Genomic DNA, 20245 nt, shown 5'->3' on the forward strand with positions numbered 1-20245 from the left:
GCGTAAGCGAGATGGTGTTTTTGTTAATTAGGGAAACACTGTAGAAGCCGCAGTGGTGGACATTTACAAATCTTTAAATGAAAGCTGTGAGGATACACTGTGCGATTCTCTTCCTGGTGTTTGGTTTCAGTACTTAACACGCACTTCCAGTCCAATCAGCGCTCTGCTGGACCTAAAGCTGCTGTCGTCAATATTTTTTATAATAACAGTGGATTTCATGACAAAGAAGACGCTCATACCAACAAACCTACGAATCATTATCACCCAAGTATCCAGGGTTTTTTTTTTTTTTTTTTTTAGCTTTACGTAAAGTTTTAACATCTTTTGGTTCACTCTAATTAGCACTGTTTCTATACACAACAGGCCACTGCTTTTAGCAAAAGCTCTGAAGCTCTGAACAAGTGACTATAGCAGCTAAAAAGACTTGGTAGAGACAGAAATATCAGATGTTCACGTTTGCTGCATGTGTAAATAGGTTACTGTTAAAATATTTGTCACATCAACTTAGATATAAATATGACTATATTGCTATAGAGGCAAAACAATAAGTCAGGTAACTTAATGAAACCAAAAAAACTATTAACTACTAATTTTACTAAACGATAAGATGTTGAAGTTTGATGTATGAAGTCACGTAGGTTTGTGTAAGTTACCCTGTTGTGTATATACGTGGGGGTTTGGCCAAACCTTAAACATAGAGCAAAAATGATTCACGTATGAATTTTTAGTGAATATCACTGTTGCGGGTGCTGTTCAGTGACTCTGGGTCACAGAAGGCTTCAACGGCACTTTTCTATGTTATATATTAGACGTTTAACGCAATAATAATCATAGCACGCTAACATTTCCAGACTCACAATAACACAAAGCAGACCAGAGGGGGTTTGGAACATTATTAGCTTTGCAGGACTTTGGCAATAAATTGTGGGAAAAATTAAAATTTTCACCTAATGATTTTGCTTCGGGAAACATCAGGGGACGACCAAAGTCATTAGACACAAATCCTCCAGGGAATGTTTACCACAATCCCGTCCACACAAAACACAGATGTCAACATCATGGTGGTGCTAACAGATTATGGTTCGTAATGGAATCTGTGGAAATCTGTGCAAAGTTTCACATGGTGATCAATCCACACAAATGGCAGCTATGGAGATATTTTCGTGTGGATGGAAGGAAGAAAAACACATAAAGAAGAACTAAATCAACATTTGGTTCAGTACATGTCATGCTCCACTTTTTTGTCCTTTCGCCAAAATAGTAAAGTGGCCTTTTGTAGCATGGAGCAGCACTGCCCCCCCACCCCCAACCACCCCCAGAGCTCCCACTGGCTCCAAACACAAGCTGCAGGTTCGGCTTATGAATGTTCAAATTGAAGGCACTCTGATTTGCATGGCTGAACATGGTGAGGCAGGGGAACAGGTCAGAGGGACGCCAGACACAAGCTTTTAGAGGGATGAGGCTGTGCTGAGCTGCACGGAGGTGAAGTGCTCATTGCACTGGTGTGACCTCACGCACCGCGCGGACAGAAAAAGGGGCCGGAGGGCTCGGCCGAGATCACACACCTAACAGATAGCCCGATGTACTGCACTGTAAACACCGCGGCACATGCACGGGTGGCTGTGATTAATCATCAAAGTTATTTATTAATAACTTTTTTTTTTTTTTTTTTTTTTTAACAATGTCAATGTTAATGGCTTCATTAACATTTCAAAGACAAACCTTTGGACAGCGGTAATGGCAGTGTCATCAAGGAGACTTCTGTTTTTTATCATTGCACTTATCTGCAAACGCAATGCAAACGCACCCGCCGATTGGCCGCAGGGACCCGCCGGGGAAGACTTTATGCGATGCGCCGAAGCTGGGGGGCGAGACGTGGCTAAATCCACAAGGTGTTGCTTCCTCTAACTCCTCTCTTCGTCTCACATTGTGTCTCTTTTTCTGTCCGGCTCTTTAAACCATTCCATCTTTATCGCTGAGCCAATCAATGGCAAACCCGTGTCTATTGTCTGTTCTGTGCTCAGGCCAGTGCCCTCCTCTAGCACCCCCCCCCCCCATTACAGAAATGTTTCTTCCCATCAGTGCCTTTACTTATCACTTCCCGGGTGACATTGAACTTCCTATGCCCCGGCCGCCGAGACACATCTCTGAACTCACACAATTACTCTTCATCCCCACTAACAATTTAGTAATGAAGTATTGATTTCCAGATTCCTCTCTTATGGATGATATTAGATTTTGTTTGATAAACTGTGCCGGGGCCTCTAATCTGCACTGTCCCTTCTCCCACTGTCTGTAAAACAAAGTGCCACTGGAGAGATAATGACCAGGGAACATCGATGAACTCATTTCATCAATTTGTAACACTTGACAATGAAAAAGGGCAGGCATTTCTCAAGCTGCAATGTCAAAGTTTATTGCTCTGGGTACGGTCTTATTGGACTGCCAGACATCTTGAGCAGCGTTCAGCTCTAATTTATGGGCCCCAATGTGCCAGTTACTTTTAAAGGAAATGTTTGGATACTGGGAGGATATTAGTGTTGCACCTGGGTTGTCTGATTTCCAAGGCCACCGGGGATTCATGTGTCATGTTAGAAAATTCAAAAAGCAGCAGAGGAGGGGCTGAGACGGCGGCTATTTGCAATGCAAGAAAACGCTGTTTGGGGGACATAAATCATGCGGAGATGTTGCACGCATGCAAGTCACACACGCACGTGTGCGAGAGCCACATAAACTGCTTGAATTCCAATTCTTCTGCTAAAATCTGTGCCCGTGGCCTCCCGAACGCACCCTCGCTAATAAAAACAAACACATAAAGGTTAGAGGTTAATCTTTTTTCATTTACGCTGGCCAGTGTTCAGTGCCTCCCCCCCCTCTAAATAGTCGTGCCAAAGACGGAGTGCAATCCTTGTACGATGAAAGAAATCCCTTTTGGTTTTTGCGGCAGTCTTTAAAACAAACACGTCGGACGGCAGACACCATTGTTTGGAGGATGTTTCGGTGCAGCCGGGCTTACGTCCCAAAATACATGTTTTCAACCAATTCTAAAGCTGGTTGAACATATCTATAACTACCCTGGTCCTGGTTTTACTGTAGGCTTAACCAAACAGATCCTCGACTCTCGCCTTGTGAACACAGAGTCCGTTTGCATCTGCACGCAGGCGACACTAACAACGCACGGTTAACAACTGTGCTCCTCAGTGCTACTAGTGGTCGGAAATACTTTAAGGGGCCTTTGAACAAATAAAGATGCGAACACCCAGAAACGGTTGCGTTAATTGTCAACACCTGAACCCACAGGGACAAATCTTTGGTGAACCTGGCTTGAATTAACCTGATCTCATGAGCTCTGTGGCGCCTTTATGAAACAGATTAATCCTGATTTGGGTTGTCAGGGCTCATTCAAGACCGAAGGCCCTTACATTTAGGAGCCACCTTGATGAATCACACCCCCTCCGGTCATCCACGCCGCCAGATTAGCCTTTGCTGTCCAACACTGTTCTCAGTAACAGTTAAGAGGTTTTTTTTAATATTTTTTCTGTTGGTGTGCGGCTTCTACCACTGGGCAAAAACAAACACTAACAAGTTGGGAAGCCCCGACTTGTGTGACGTGACGAATGAACAAACACTGCAGAATCGTTGTCACTAGATTAGTTTCTCTCCCTGTACGTAATGGAAAGAACTTTCCCACAAACCATCCAATCAACAATTTCGTAGATTTTTGAGCTGATATTTTTTTTCTACTTTATATTAAAATATATATGTGATGCATTTCTGTGTGCTCAATAACTTCAACATTGTTTTTTTCTAAACTACTGTGTTCCTCCTGTGCAAACAATTTATCCGGTGCAAAGTCAAATCATTTATTTCCCCTCATTCATCCTGATAGAATGAGAGACCCGAGGAACAACAGCCAATTTAGACTGAAAATCCCAGTTCAGCTCAGGGTAATCTGATTTCTCTGCTCCCCAGAAATCTACATGTATAGTGCTTATCAACTGGATTACTGGCAGGTAGGAGGAATAACCCAATTTGAGGTTACTTGTTTCTCTGTGTGTAGTATTCAGTGTCACATTGCATTAGAAGAGGAGGGCTATTGCTTTGTGGAATGGATGTGAAACTTTGACGGTCCTCCTTACCCAGATCTAGCTGGGGTTTTTTTTTTTTTGCATTACAGCACCACATAGAAAAACTAAATGACCAAATGTAAATGTAGTGCAATCAGATAATGGCTCTAAGGAAAACATTTAAAAGACAAACATAGGCCTGAGCATCCACCCGGTGTCTTACGTTTTTTTCATTTGTCTTTTTTGATGCTGACAGTTGTTTGTCTTCTTCCTCACCGCTTGACGACTGAATTTACTAGACAGGTTGATGGGGCCAGCACCACACCTAGGTAGGTGGTCCTTCTCTGATCCCAGCATGGACAATAACGGGCCCGCTCCCAGACCTCCCACCTTCCCCATTTGCAGATATCGCCCAGGCTTGCGTGTAGCTTGTGGTAAGCGATGGCCACCATCTATGTGCCCTCATCACCACAGAGGTCAATCTCCCTCCAATAAGAGCGGCAGCCTCTCCAAGGTGATTATTGATAAAGGATGACACGCCAATGTAGACAAAGGAGAAATTATACTTCAGGGCTTATCATTGCTCTGAGTTTGTTTCTGGAAAGAGAGAGAGAGAGAGAGACCCTACCTAATGTATAAATACTGTAGTGGGACACTATTCCCTCACCTACTGAGAGACTATAAAAGAAACGGAGTGGAAACCATCAGGGATGCAGGGAGCCATGTCACTTTCCTTTAGACACAGTCCTCCTAATATCTTTTAAAGGAAACAATCATCTTTCCTGATGAACCAAAATGTCCTATAGCAGCCAAGGTCAAGTACACCAGCCCCCCCCCCACCCCCCCCCACCATCTCACACACACACACACACACACACACACATACATACACAGCTACATTAAATGCATCATGTTCTCAGCTGTGCACTGTGTCTCTCATCTGGCTCTTTGTGTTAAAAGACAAATGCTTCGGCCGTGTTTCACATAAATGTGGTGGCCAGATACTATATCACATTAAGTTCTTAATTATCCTAAAAGCAACTATAAGTCATTATAGGCATTCATAACTGCTTTGTAATATGTCATTTTATTAGTGCAAAAAGCAGACAGACAACAGGGCAACAGATTTTAGTCACAATATGAAACATACGACAATGATATAATAGAGCAAAAAGAGAAAACAGTGCTCAGCATATTATGTAATTCTGTGTTTAGGTAAATCTAACCAAACTCAATAGAGAAATTCTGAATTATTGCATATATTGATCTTATTTTATTAGTTTTAAATGCATGTATCAACAGTTTTAAACTTACCTGTGTGTCCGTCTACATTTATTAACAGCTAGTGAATATATTACGACAAATTATTATTCAAATATTTTATGTTTATTCATGAACTAACTTGAGATTTGTTGTAGTTTTATCTTCCTCTTGAGAGCACCACATTTTTTTATTCAACAAAATAAAAACCTTGTTGTAGTTAGGTGAGTACAGAATACTAACAAAATGAATACTGTATGCAGTATACTAAGTACTGGAGATTCAGTTTCCTGGTCAGCAGTGGATTGATAGAAGACAAGTCACTGAAAATCTCTTGGAGTACGGTTAAAGCCATCATTAAGAAATGAAAGAAGGAGGTCGTCCTCAGATACTGGGGGACTGTGCCAGAAGGACAGTAGTGAGGGAGGCCACTAAGACACAATACGCTTCAGCAGCTGAGATGGGACCAACTGTTGGCTGAGTTCTTCACTAAAGCGAAACTTTATGGGAGAATGGTGATAATGAAAAAGCTCTAGAGTTAGTCAGAAAACATGTAGGGTTTCAAAAGAAATAAGGTTCTTATGGTCTGATGAGACCAAAATTGAGCTGTTTGAGCATCAGGCCAGATATTTTTTATAGACACTGTATGAGAGTTTTGTCTAAGACTGACATTTATAGATCTAAGCATTTATCTCTATGTAAAAAGAATAACAATAAAACATTATTGTATGCATTAATAGTGCATAGACAGGGTTTGGATTTATCCAGGACATTTGTCTGATTCTACTAAAAAATGTTTTCATATCCGATTATCTAGATACCTCCGGAAAACGGTTTCTTGTTATGTGTTTCAGGTTCCGATTCCAATTCCAAATCCACGTCCGCATTTTAAAACACTTCTTATTTGCCTGTGTTCACACGGTGTATGAGCCAACCAGGGCTTCTCTGTTTTTGTTTATGTGGGGAATCTGGAGGTTAGTTAGATTAAGAAGCTTACGTATGTGCGATGATGACGTCACGCACGACGTCACACAATTGCCTTTGAAGTTTGCCTTTTATGTTGTCCTTTGAAGTTTGCCTTTTAAGTGTGTTTACCCAGTTGTCGTGGAGACAATGATTATAAAAGCCTTGTTAAAAGAACACAGCTATAGGAGCTACAAGCTACAGCTACTAGGGATTTAAAGTTCAGCCATTAGAGCTGATAGAACGATCGGACTAGTGGGGAGGTAGAAGTGACAGGTTCAGTGTGTAGCTTCCTTCGGAGGCACACGGTTTCTAACTTTTTTAGTGCAATTGATTTGTGAACGCGTTTGGGAAATCACGATTCATAAACATATAAGCGTGGAGTTATTCTGTTATCAGCATGGGATACAGATTTTAAAATGATTAATATGTCCAAATTTGATGGAAAGTGGTAAACCAATTGAGTATGAATTATTAAATATTTAATTATGACATATAATTACTACTATGTTACACTTCAGCGTTAATTATTGTTTAGAATCCCTAATCCATGACTGGTAAATAGCAGTTATGGATGTTTCATAGGAATTATGTCTGTGACATATCTAAATATCCGTGTATCTACCTAGAACAACAAAACTGGCTGTGTGAAATATTTTTTTTATAAAAGCTAAATAAGGTGGGGGAGTTACAAACATGATCTGTTGTTAGATTGAGATAGAGGTAAATTCATTTCCACTATTTCCATTATTATATGAAAACCTTCATTCTTACCTCATGGATAATTGTGGTGATACATATGTGCTCAAAAAAACTGTCGGCACATTTACTGCACTGCAGCTTGTTGATGAGAACTGTAAGATGTGGAAACACAGGGAAAGAACAGTTGCTTAGGAGGTGCCATGTCCTACCAATCACTCTCCCCTTCTAAAGGGGCTCCAATGGCACCTGAGGGGGAATCTCATGGCTGTCATCCCAGAAAGCCTGCCGCACTGATGCCTGCTTACCATCTGCTCCCCATATGAGCAAAAACAGGCAATTGTCTCAGAGAAGGCACCTCAATCACAGTGTCATTGAACTAATATACTTGAACATGTTTTCTGGGTACCTGAAGACAGCATCTTGGTGAAATCTGCAATGCTGGAGCCGGTGCTTCGGTTAATATGATGTGTGCGCGTGTGGTGCAGGTCGAGTGCATTTCAAATGTATATCATAGCGCTGCCCTGTCGCAGCACGGACCTGGGATCTGACAGTGAAAAAACAGAACAGTGGGACCCTGTCAGTGTTACACTTCCTGTAAATAACCCCTCTATGCCTTTGGTTTTATCATTCCCTGCAAATGATTCCTGGCCCCTCCAGAGTCGACAAGAAATAGCATTATTTTATGGCATGGAAAAAAGAGGAGATAAAAAGAGGAGCCAGGGAGAGAAAAAAGGGAGATGGGGCTAAAAAAGGTCCTTCAGGGAACATGGTGTAAATGAAGTTCCAGGAATGACACAGGCGAGCAATGAGCCATGGATGGAAAATATACGCTGCACATCATTGGATAGAGATGCCAGTGGAAATGGCTTCATTGAAGTGTCAGCCCTCATCCATCAATCAATCATCCGCAAGAAACAATAACGCTGCGGCGATGGGGCAGCTTTTATGGGGCTTACTCATGGGTATCGGAAACAGCACTTAAGTGTAGTTCTGACACTGGGAGAAAAACAGAGGTGAGCTGCTCAGCTTATTCCACACGCAGGTGAAGCAGATAGGAGGAGGCGGCTAAGTATACTGTGCCGCCCTGGAACGAGAGTCCCCGGACAGAGGAGCTTTTTCTGTCTCCTGCCTCCGTCCTTGTTGTCCATGAATGTCTTTGTTCAGAGCCCAATATACCAATAATTAAGAAGGTAGAAAATTTCCCTGACGGGCCAAAAATAATTGAGCCCTGATTGGTTTGAAAGGTGAGCCTCTCACAGCCACGTTCACAAGCCAGTATCTTAGCACTGCTGCCAGACTGCTGAATGGGACGGGGTCACAGAAGATATTGACAGCACATCTGCTTATTAAGGTGTGTTTTGAAGCCAAATAAATACGAGGAAAAAGTACCTTCAAGTTGCTTTACTGTATTGAAAGAAAAACCGCACTAGTACACAGCAATGGCAGCGTGTCGACAATTAGCAGTAAGCAGTCCACTGTCTTTACTGTGTTTTGCGTGTTGACATTTGATTATTTGGACTATAGACACAAAGTACAGCTGATGGGGATGGAAACGCACTGGTTAACTTAACTTAGCTACATCACCTGGAAGTTGCGCAACATGTTACCTGATTTATGTTTATTATCCAGGAAGGTGTCAGTCTGATTGGCCATAACTGTGTGTCTGCTGTTTTCTTTACACTTTACACAACATGTATTGCATGTCCGTCAGTCCAGGAGGAGGGATGTCTTTTCTGTGACTCCATGAGGTTTCTTTCCTTTTTCCAAAATTGATTGGATTGGATTGGATTTGGACCCATTGTTAAAATTCAGAGCATTTGGACCTGCTGGTGGCGAAAAAGCAAAATACACTAGAGCAGCAAAACAGAGGACATCATTCGGTGTCCATACTCTTTTAAGGTGTTTCTACTTTTAGTATTTCCATTTTGTGCTACTTCGTACTTTAAGTACAATACATTTTAAAGTCACATAAAGTAATTATACTTCCTTATATAATTTAGATAATTATAGCAGATTAATAAAACAAACGACGGTATTGTGATAAGACTTTATTAATACCCAGTGTGTAATTTAAAACCCACTCAGTAGTTATGTAAAGTATCTGAAATTCTAATTATTACAATTTAAACATATGATCATCTAAATGGTGAAAAGGTCATTATAATAAGCTGTGTTGTTACCAGCTGCAACATCAAAGTGATGAACACATTACTGCATTAATAATTAATTCAATTAAATCATTTTAACCGATGTGAAATAAGACATTGTGCATAAGGAGGACATTTTTTGGTTGTCAATTATTTTTTGACCTAATACATGAGTACTTCTTTTGTTACTTCAATTTTGAACGCAGGAGTTTCCCTTCTAAGTCCTACCGTGTATTTCTACACTGTAGTATATATATAATCTGAGTACTTTCTTCACTACTGCTTAAATGCACACAGCATTTGCAGATTTAGATCTCAAATGTCTTCGTTTGAGTAAACAGGTGGTTGGTTCGCTCGGTTAGTGAAGTATCCACCACATCACAGTGTTTACTTACAAATAACCTCATCAGAACAAAGGAAACAGAGCAGCACATCCTTCAAGGCTATATGTTCACCAGGCTCCCAACACAAAAATAAACCAAAATTGCTAAATGGTGCAACAGTCGCTTTTGCTGTACGTGAGCCCTGTGATTTCCCCAAACCGAGTCTCTTGATGACTTCTCGGCAACATAAAACATGACACGTCATCCATTATTCTGTACATGTGCCTTGCTGTCTCAGCCTGCTCCATATGGCCCCTGTTGTCTCCAGACACCCAAATCCCTTTCCTCAGGCCAGGGGCTGTTTTTGTGGGAACCATTACATTGCTCCTCTTCCTCAGAGGAATGGGGTGACAATGATGAGCAATCACAGCCACAGCAGACGTTCTGCCTCAAATTCTGACAGGATATTCAACAATTGACCGTATCTGCTTTGTTGGCCCAATTGCTAATTCATGCAAGTTGACAATCTGGAGGCAACAATTATGAATGATGAAAAGACTGAAAATAAGAGGAGAGAGCACTTAAGGGGAGAGAGAAAAACATGAAGTTTACTTTATGGGAAGGGAGGGAGGTGGGAGATTTAATAGTCATACGGCCAGAGAGAAAGAGGGTGGAATTGCTAAACACATCCTCGGCCACAGATTAATGTATCCACAAGTTTTAAACATAGTCTCTTCTAAAAACCAAACACAGTGGACAGATGAATGGAAGGCAAAACAAGCAGAAATGCAAATGTCATTTCTGTATTGAATTGTGCAGTAAAATGGCTCCGTGTGAAGCCCTATTAACACACACAATCTAATGTGATGAAAGAAACATGATAAGGAGCTGTGAAGACCTCAGGTGTTTTGGTTTATAGCATTTTGAGAAAAAAAAACAATCCCAAGCGTATTAGCATGAACCATTTCTTGGGTCATAGAACACTGTGCATATTTAGCAATTAAGCATTAACTGTGTTAGAGTTGGTTCGAAATAAACTTCTAATGTATCTTTACCTTTTGATTTAAGAGCATTAGACTATTCTATCCAAAATTATTTTAGAGTTCCAGAACATCGGGGGGGGCCCAATAACTCCGCACCTGAATATAGAAATGGCCAAAAATGAGATCAAATGTAGATAAAGTTACTGCCAAAATGCAGAAACGCACACTTTTTTGTGATAAACAAGCAGAAGAGTAAACAGAAAGAGAATTTCCAACTGGATCTTTTTAAGGGCTTTTGACATGAAAACCCTTGCAGCATTGTGGACACGGGGATAGAGAGTAATGGGACGCATGTCATAAGCTGTTGTCGACTTGCGTTCTCTGCCACGCGTTTGCACTAAGTTTGCCACAGTGTGTGTGTGGGGGGGGGGGGGGGGGGGGATGTGAGGGTGATGCTAAGTGAAATGCTCATTTTGCGTTTGTGATTACCGAGGCCCATGGGCGATATGCACTAATGTGAGCTAATGCAATAGATTACACAGTGCTGGCCCAGGGGAAGAGACAGCAAACAGATGTGGTCTCCTCAAAAGGGGAGGAGGGAAAGGAAGAAAAAAAAAAAAATCAAAGTTTAAAGTGTTCAATGTGCTGAAGATTGTCCCTTGCAATTTGTTGTTTACAGAATGCACAGCCGTGATGGGTTATGTCACTCTTCTCCTTTTATAGATATGAGGAAAGTCAACAATAGTCTGCTCTTGTCTTGCAGATGAAGAAGCTATTACCAAAGTTCTCAGAGGAGACTTCAGTTTTTGTTTTTTTGGTAAGTGCAAATTCTTCCTGAATCACAAAGGGGAAACCTGCCGCTGCACTGGTCTGCTAGAAACCTTCAGCCACAATGAGGACGGTGACAGCTGACATGCAACACCTGCGTGACATCACCAATTAGGGTGTGACCACATGTGCGCCACACTTATTACTAATACATAAATAAGCTCAGCAGTTAAAAACAAATGTGTATTAATTCAGCACCAAACCCAATAAACATTACTCTAAATGTCGCACTCAAGTTCTTTACCTCTAGTTTTAACCTGGCTATAGTGTGTTAGGAGTGTTAGTCCACTGTGTACAAGACTGTAAAACCAAATTCTGAAGAGTGTATAATCTTGGCTTTGTGAATAATGCCCTCTAGTGTTCATTCTGAGGAAATGATAAGGAAGGTCTTCAGTCTGAGGTAAAACCCAACACAGATTTACCATAAAATTGTGTTTACTCTCTGTCATGCAGTGTTATAATGGAGGTGCAATGGAGGTTACTTGTTAGGAGACTGAAGACACTAGGAGTATTACTCTGAATTTATCAGTTGTTTCTGAACTTGCATGTCTAACAATAATACATTTTTAATCTAAGAAGGCTCAGACTGTAGTTTATTTATTACCTTGACAATCAGGAGGAGATATTATAAAAATGAAATCAAAGAGAAAAATGATTCCAAAGAGCTCTTCACCTCTCACTTTATTATTGAAATGTGTTATACAAATCTCAAACAATACTCATTTTTACATAAGCAAACATGTATTGAGAATACAAAAAAGAAATAACTTAAACAAAATTTTAGAACTGAAAACAAAACCAAACACTAAATCAAACAAGACTGAATCTCTTGTAAATGAGTAAACCTGAGACTTTTTTTGTTCAGTGTATCATCATTAAGCTGCCTTTGTATTTTTTAAAACAGCAGCCATACGACATGCAAAAAGGCCACTTGATGACAGACTTGGACTTTCTGCTGCCATGTGAAAAAAAAAAAAAACGCACTGTCAAGAATCTGCACAGTAAAAGCAAATTCCTGATTAGTGACTAAATGTGTAGTCCAAATTATTCAGCACAACCATTTAACACACAAAAAGAACTATGAAATCTGGAACATCGTACAGCTTATGGATTTGATTCTGTACCAATGCAGAGGATTTTCCATTTCAAAAGGACCAGTAATATCCAGGAAATCGGTTGCGTTTTAAACTGGGCTTGTAAATAGCAAGCCAACCAAAGAAATCTCCAACTCAAACTGTGTCACAGTTAATCGGGTGCGACTGGTCAAAATGGCCTCAGTAGTAGTTGCTCTGCGTCAGAGGAGCGTGTGTGTCTGTGATGCCAGACATTCAACTGCTTACACAAAACATCCAGCTTTTATAGCCAACTAAGTTTAAAGGCTCAGCTGACATGATAGCTACAGCAGCTTTACAAATATAATGTCTACGTAGACCACAATATGAGGTAGACCCCCTGCAACAAACACAGGACTTCTTACTGTGACCTGTTTGGAAACCACTGGGCCGAAGCAATCAAGTTATTGGACAGAAAATCCCCACCCCTCCAGTGCTTTGGAATACAAGAAAAATATATATATATATAATACTTAATTACTGGCTGCCCATCAACAGTAATTTAACAGCAGCTATTTTTCCACACATTTCTTTCTAAGGTTTGTAATTAAGACAGTTTTCATCTATTGCAATCTTATATACTTAGTTCACCCCAAAACACATTTTGCTATTATGCCATAGACATTTACAGGCATGTGATTGGTAGTGTGGGTCAAAGAAGGGTTAGTTCTGAGGGGAACAAACATCACATTGCACACCAGTAAATACTAACTCCAAGGAGAGACGATCTGTACTTTTTTGCATTTCAAAAATGAAAAATAACGTACTGTAAGCATGCACCCTGCCATTTCTATACAACATATGTATTCTATTGAAAAACAAACCAAAACAAAAGAGCCTAGACACAAAGGATCTCATTTCAAATCCATACATTCAATACACTTTCCAAGAATTTCCCCAAAATAAGGTAGCAGCACAGTTTGATCTAGAGAGAGGAAATAATACCCCATCTTCTCAAATACGACTTGATGCAATTCACTCAAGTACCTGGGTAAAATAAAACGTCCAAGGTTCTGGCTCTCGAAAATATTTCAACTTTTACCTTGGTGCCACTTTAGGTACTTTTGTCAGTGGCCCTATAGCGTTGATTAGAGAAGGCTGAGGGGTCTCTCCTCTGCATGTTGGGCAGAGTGGGTAAAGGTTGGTACAGCAGAGCTCTGCCCCCTGAGAAAGAAATCTTTAATGTTAACTCTACAAGCTGCTAGTAATAAGCAGATATGAAGTAACCTAGTTTAAATTTCACAATACTCTTCTGGATGTAAATTCCCTAAACCAGCTAACTGACTACATACCTGCTCTTGGGTTGGCCAGCCCTCCATGACTCGGGTTAGCTGGTGTACTGTGATAGAAAGATGCCAGGTCACTGGGTGTGTAGGAGCGCAGAAGGTTCATCATGCTCCACTCGCTGTCCAAACCTCCCCCAATAGCTGCTGCTGTATTCTTTACGGTACCCAAGGTCTCAGGAACCGTGGATTGACCCGAGCCTTGCGAAGTGGCTTTCACAGTTCTCCCTGAGAGCATCAGCCTGTTGGATCCATCTCCTGCTGGTCCTCTAAATCCGCATTTCTCAGTGGTATCAGCTTCGTGGCCTGTGGGTACTGAGTACTTCAATTTCTTACTGGAAGGTTCAACGAAATCCATCTGGGGGAGGCTCCCAAATCGGCTTGACAAGCACAGCCTGGCAGCATCTGAGTGCCAAATGACCCCTCTTCTCACTGGGTAACTCCTCTCGCCAATGCCCACTCTGTCTGGGGGACCTGGTCGGTCCATTACATACCTGCTACCTGTGTTGGATTTCTTAATGAGCTCTGTGTATCTGGAGGATTCCTGCTTGGACTGTGAATCAATGTTCGGTCTGTGACACTGGGTCTCCTGGTCATGTGAAGGGCCGTGGGCAGGTGAATGCTTGGGACCCTGAGGTGGGTTAATAGGCAAGGTCTTCTCTTGCGGTTTTGCAGGTTGAGGCGGTGGAGATTTGGTTCGACGAGGGTGTCGTCTGTCAATCATCGGAAGAGGGGTGACATCTTTTCCATCAAGTGCAGGGGGGCAGCCTGTGTAGCGCTTCTGTTTCAAACTTCCTGCAAAACCTGTCTTTTTTGTATTGTCTGACTTTTCTTTATGAGACAGCTTTTTGTGCATTATCAGAACCTCTGGGTACATAGTTTTATATGCACAAAATGAACAGGCAATTGGAATTAATGTATTTCTGGGTTCTGCACTGGCAGAGATGGAGAGAGACACTTTTAAGGACAGATTTAATGGGGCCTCGGAGGTTTCATCTTTTATGTCGTTCCTCTCCGTCTTCAGGTTAACAGGTACAGGGCACTTTGCGAGCACATCATCAGGCAGAGAGCAAGCAGCCTTAGCAATTAATTTATCATACTCAGCATTCATCTGAATGAGTGGTTTACAAAGCTTGCCATCTACACCATCAAATTTGTCCTCTGGTCTTTCACTGGTGCATGAACTGGCTCCAGGAACCCTGAGCGGGGATGTATTTGGGGCAGGATTATCATTGTCATTTCCATGTTTTCCGTCATTAGGCGAGGGCATTGAAGACACAGGTCTGCTGGGGATCTCGACGTAAGGTTTGTCCTTGTGACGACGATCCAGATGATATTTGAGTGATGTCTTCTGGGCTGCAGCGTAATCGCAGTAAGCACACTTGTAGGGTTTTTCACCTGGAAAAAAAAAAGAAGAAATAAACACAGTTATAAACAATGATCACAGAATCTATACTACTACTACTACTAATAATAATAATAAGGTGTCGTTTTTTTGTTTTTTTAAAGAGCTAATATGTCAGATATACCTGTATGAGTCCTGAGATGAACTGTGAGGTAATAGCTGGATCGGAATGATTTGCCACAGTAGCTGCATTCTTTTGATCTGCCTTTTGATCGATCAAAGCCATCTTCACCTTTCAAAATGACATAAAAAAATAAATGAACACACAAAAAAATTATACAATCACCAGACGTGTTATCCTCTCTCCCATCAGCAGAGGGAGCAATTGGTAACACTTCTTAAATCACATTTAGGACAGGAGTCAAGTATGATCTTGTAATCAGCCCTAAATTTACCTGAAACCAGGTTTTCTGCCAATGCTGCTTCCTCAAAACCCTCATCAGTGCCTTCCTCTGCATGCTCCAGTGTCCCTACTCTCGACAACTTTCCTTCCACAGAAGAAGTTGGGCTCTCTTCACCACCTCTCTCTCGCTTGTGCACCCGGGAGTGGAGAACTAGCTGGTGGTACGTCCTGAAGGTTCTGTGACATTCCTCACAAGTAGTTGGCCTTTCTTTGTCCTTATCTTTTTGCATTAGAGACCTCCGCTGTGGTTCTGGGTTTTCCACTACAGTCTGTGGCTGAGACCGGAGCTCTTTCCTAGCTTTGTCTCCTTGGCCCTCAGAGCAAATGTTATGCAGCTCCTCCTTATCAGAGTTGCTGTCTTCATTGTCTGTGCTGGCTTCCTGGCCAATATCTTTAGTAGTATTGGGACCAACTGCTATCTTGCCCTTCGTAGCAAGCTGCCAGGCCTGATACGTGTTGAAGGGATCCAACTGGGGAATCCATTTTGACGACCTCCTATGTTGCAAACTATTTCCTGGAGAGTGAGGCATAAGATTTAGACTGTGAAGAAATGTTTCCTGTTGGGCAAGGGATTCACTAGTGGCCTCCATGATCTCTTTGTCTTTAGGTTTGCCTGGCTCTGCCTCTCGATTGTGTACTTTACTATGCTTTGCCAAACTTTCATGGTCAGGGAAGAAAAAGCCACAAACCATGCACATTTTGTAAATAGTAACTACAGGATCTGAAGCAGGTTCTTGGACAATTCCATTGATTGTGACTGGGGCCTCCTGTTCTTGCTGGGCCTTGCTTTTTGCTCCTGGTTTTACATGCATTTTCATGTGGTTCTTGAGGAACCATGGCTCTCTGAACCGACGCCCACACACATTGCAACAGTAAGTAAAGTAGTCCTTGTGCTTCCTCATGTGGGACTCCAGCTCACTGGCATCTTGAGATACCTGGCCGCATACAATACAACTGTGAATCTCCTCTTTTTTAATAGACAGGGTGCTCGGTTTGGGTCGGGGTCTTTCGCCTGGGATTCTGAATTCCGCTTCAACTTGAAGCACAGCCGGTTCGTAGAAAGTGGTGGGATGCTGTGTTAACACGTGGGGTCCTAACTCATCCTGATGAGTTAAAGTGTGATCACAGAACATACAACATAGTGGTACGCCGCCTCCAGATTGCGACATAGTCTTTTCTGAGTAGTTTGTGTGTGGTGTCATGCTGGACTCAGGTCCTGGGATGCTTGCAGTGTTACTTATCAGAATGTCTTGGGCAAGTCCATCTGGACTCTCCACAAATGGCAACGATTGTGTCGGCATTGTCCTCTAAATGCTGAGCAACAATGATGTACACTCTTCAGATTAGGAATCTGGAAACAATAGGAAAAGTCTCTTCAGGCTTTACTCAATATCAGGATATGATCAGGTCGCTACTACCTACATAAGATCAAAGGAGTTTAAAATACACCACAGTGAGAAAATAGCCTTTTCTCATACTGAAACAGGAAATGTATTTTTTTTAGCCATCGACTGCTAAGACAACTCATTTCCTCTATGTCAAATCCACTGATAAAAAACATAAAAGCAATGTCTTTTCCCTGCTCAAAGACATTCATTTCCTTAACTCTTAGTATCACAAGAGTTTGTGAACCATCAACTACAGGCTTCCTTTGATAGATACATTTATCAGGGTTTATTTTATTTGTTTATGTTCATACTGCCAGTGTTTCATTATTGCAATATATAGCATTTACTTCTCACACACACACACAACATTCAAACTCTTGTTTTACAGTTATCTGTTGGATCTATGGCCACATCCAAACGTAAGACTCGTATATCATCTATGGACTTGGGTTTGATTGGCATTTAACAGCATTAAACAACAGTCAGTAACAGCTGTTACACCACTGTGCAATGGTTGGCCGCTTTGTTGATCCACATGTTTGAAGATATCTTATATGTTTAAAGTGTGTAAGATTTAGGTTTTCCTTTTGATTTGTGACCCCTGAAGGACTAGGTCATTCAGCACTATGGATTTGTACTATGGACTACTTCAATATATACAGAGAATAAAAAAACGACATTTAAACGAAATTAAAATAAGTCTGGGTGGTTGAAGAGTGTATTAACTGGGCGAACCTATGCATCTGTGTTTAGACACATAAAACGTACTTGCCCGTGTGTATTTTTTTGACAGGATCCAGGTGAACAAAGGCAACAGTTGATTTCCGACCTTCCCAAAACAACGCACAGTTTGTGGGAGGCAGCATTAACATTAGCCACCTAAATCATCTAAGGCATCGTGATTGACGCGCAAATTAAACAATTAATAGTTTGGAACGTCGTTTAACGATGTCAAATGTAGCGTTATGTTTAACGGAGAAGCTATTACATTACTATGTGCGTCTAATAAACAGAGCACAAGGCACTGAGCCGTTTTTCAACGCTACTGATCCGTATCAATCACGTTCGCGTTGCCGTTTTGGCGTTAACTCTGATTGGGGAAAAAAAAAATAGCTCCCTTTCGCTACCATTTACCTCTAACGGAAAAAAACAAACAAACCAAAAAAAAACAAACACGTTGCAACAACAATAACGACGTCACTTTTTTTTATGACATCAAAACTGGTACAAATCCACATGAACCGCGTCTTGTGTACTTACGATGTCGCTTATTGTTTAACGGCGGTTTTCAAAACTCAGCCCACAACTGAGAAAACGTTGAGTTAACAACACGCTAACTTATGGAAAAGCCGTGAACTCCTGCTCGGGTCGCTCGCGTTCGACCGAGACTAACTAGTTAGCAAACGACACTTTTCGGTTGTCTCGACTTTCGACCAAGCTGTAGAAACTCACCGAACAATACCTACCAACTGTGGATTTCCGGCTTAATATTGATAGTGATACTACGAGCGACTGAAGTGAGTGCGCCGGGCAGCTTTTGTGAGTAGCTTCTTCATTTCCCAGCGCGTTGCTGGTGGACAGCTCACCTACTCAATTGTTTGAATGTGAATCATATTTGTTCTACTTCGCCCGTCCTCACTGTTGCAGCTGTTAAACTCTGAAGCGCGCTCCCAACGACTCTCAAGGGGGGGGGGGGGGGGGGGGGGGGGGGGGGTGGAGATGGAGCGCGTGCACACAGTCCCCCCCCTTCAAAAAAAAAAAAGCCTATAGGGCCGTCACGTGATCGCGAATAACAAAATGATTAGTACACATAATCTTAAACGCTACACGCATAGAAAGCGAGGAATGTGCTAGTTTTGCCTGTTACATATTTTCGTGAAATCCTGCTAAATCCCAATTTTCTATTTCACAGGTGCTCGAACAAATGTGATAACTGATTGATAACAAACTTACTAACTGTCATGAGGTCTCGATTTGTATTTTAAATAACCTAGGTTACCACGCAATTTGCATATTATGAGAATGAGAGTTGTCCATTTTTGTTTTCTTTTTTCCTTTTACGTTTCGTTTGCAGACTAGCTTGCTGGCAATACATCTTAGGTCACTTTAATGTTATTTTGGTAAACACACGTGTGATATGTAAATGCTGAACATGCTTGACTTTCAAAGTATAGAGCTCCTTCTCCCGTCATGCACCAGCTACCATGTGGAGTTGGGGGAGGGGTGCCTCGAACTTTTCACAGTTACATGAGGGTTTTTTGCAGAAGCAGGTTGGTTAAGTCATGATAAACTTCTGGTTCTTCCTTATTCCACTGCTTTGAACACGCAAAATTAAAAGCCGGCCCATTCATATCCCAACGGATATGCTCTCAACTGGACACACTTTTTTTTTTTTTTTTTTAATGAATCCTTATATTTAATGTATGTGTTTGACGTTAGGGACAGTGGGAGGCCAATTATTGGAAGGAAAAACCCTTAGTGTATTTTACTTTTCATATTATAATTGTTCAATATACAGGGAGGGAATATACAGTCACTACTGGTTTGTGTATAGGCCCTGTAAGAAAGAATATGCAGATTTCTTTGAGATACCATCACCTACAGTGACACCCGCTGGGTAATGTGTGGTTAAATAACAGCCCCTCCTCCACTCATCCACCCTTCCGAAGACACATCAGGCACTGATGGTAGCTAAAAGCCATACATCATACAATCAATGGAGATACTCAGTTGACTCAGGAGGACTCTCATTATGACCCCCCCCCCCCCCTCCCCTCCCCCTCCCCCTCAAATGCCTGAAAGAAAAGACAAACTTTATCAGTAACCACTCCCAGCTCAGCAACAGTGAACAAAGACTGGAATACTCTAGTTTGCCAAAATCATCTCTCACATTAAGCTGCGCTGTTGCTTCAACCCTCTCTCTTTTTCCAGCCCATTGAACTGTTTTGCCCAGATATTAAAAGTGGCTTTTCAAATTCTTGTCGTTGCCAAACCGGTCTGGCAAATGTGTTGTTCACTATATATAACGAAGACACAAGTAGATCTGCAGGTTTGACGCACATAAAAATGCTTTGTTTCAGCAATGAATGTGATAATTCAGTCCATGCCACACACACACACACACACCCATCTGATCTGACAGACACAGAGAGCGAACATTGTGCATCATACTAAACACATGTATTTATGTTAATTGTGTCAAAGTGTGGCTTATACAAATCGAGGGGATTTGTTCTCTGACGACCTACTGTGCAAAATGAAACATCCTTGATGTACTTTTTATTAGTCAAACTCTGTGACTTACAAATGCTGCACTGAATTAAAACATTTTTCCACCCCCTGCAATACTCTGATTCAGGTTTTGGTATTCTTGCCTCACCC

At 41.6% G+C, this 20245-nt stretch overlaps 1 protein-coding gene across 2 annotated transcripts; it reads right to left on the minus strand.

Moving 5' to 3' along the window:
- Nucleotides 1–11928: 11928 nt before the first annotated feature.
- znf217 (zinc finger protein 217) lies at nt 11929–18533 on the minus strand. Of its 2 annotated transcripts, none has more exons than XM_067528204.1 (5): nt 18331–18533; nt 15469–16827; nt 15198–15305; nt 13678–15066; nt 11929–13549 (listed from the first exon to the last, which is right to left on the minus strand). In XM_067528204.1, the coding sequence occupies exons 2-5, from the start codon at nt 16775–16777 to the stop codon at nt 13440–13442; spliced, it is 2916 nt and encodes a 971-aa protein (XP_067384305.1). In that variant the 5' UTR covers nt 16778–16827; nt 18331–18533; the 3' UTR covers nt 11929–13439. The 2 variants fall into 2 exon arrangements, with proteins under 2 accessions (XP_067384305.1, XP_067384306.1); XM_067528205.1 differs by having other exon boundaries at nt 18317–18533.
- Nucleotides 18534–20245: the final 1712 nt, after the last annotated feature.

The sequence above is a fragment of the Channa argus genome, chromosome 13 (assembly GCF_033026475.1).
Source record: "Channa argus isolate prfri chromosome 13, Channa argus male v1.0, whole genome shotgun sequence".
NCBI lineage: Eukaryota > Metazoa > Chordata > Actinopteri > Anabantiformes > Channidae > Channa > Channa argus.

Bases quoted from the DNA above. Each gene is read 5' to 3' on its own strand.
- znf217 (XM_067528204.1), bottom strand. From the start codon at position 16,777: ATGCCGACACAATCGTTGCCATTTGTGGAGAGTCCAGATGGACTTGCC. The intron at 15,306-15,468 runs GTAAATTTAGGG...TCATTTTGAAAG, and splicing joins GGCAGAAAACCTGGTTTCAG to GTGAAGATGGCTTTGATCGA. The intron at 13,550-13,677 runs GTATGTAGTCAG...TTTCTTTCTCAG, and splicing joins GCTGGCCAACCCAAGAGCAG to GGGGCAGAGCTCTGCTGTAC.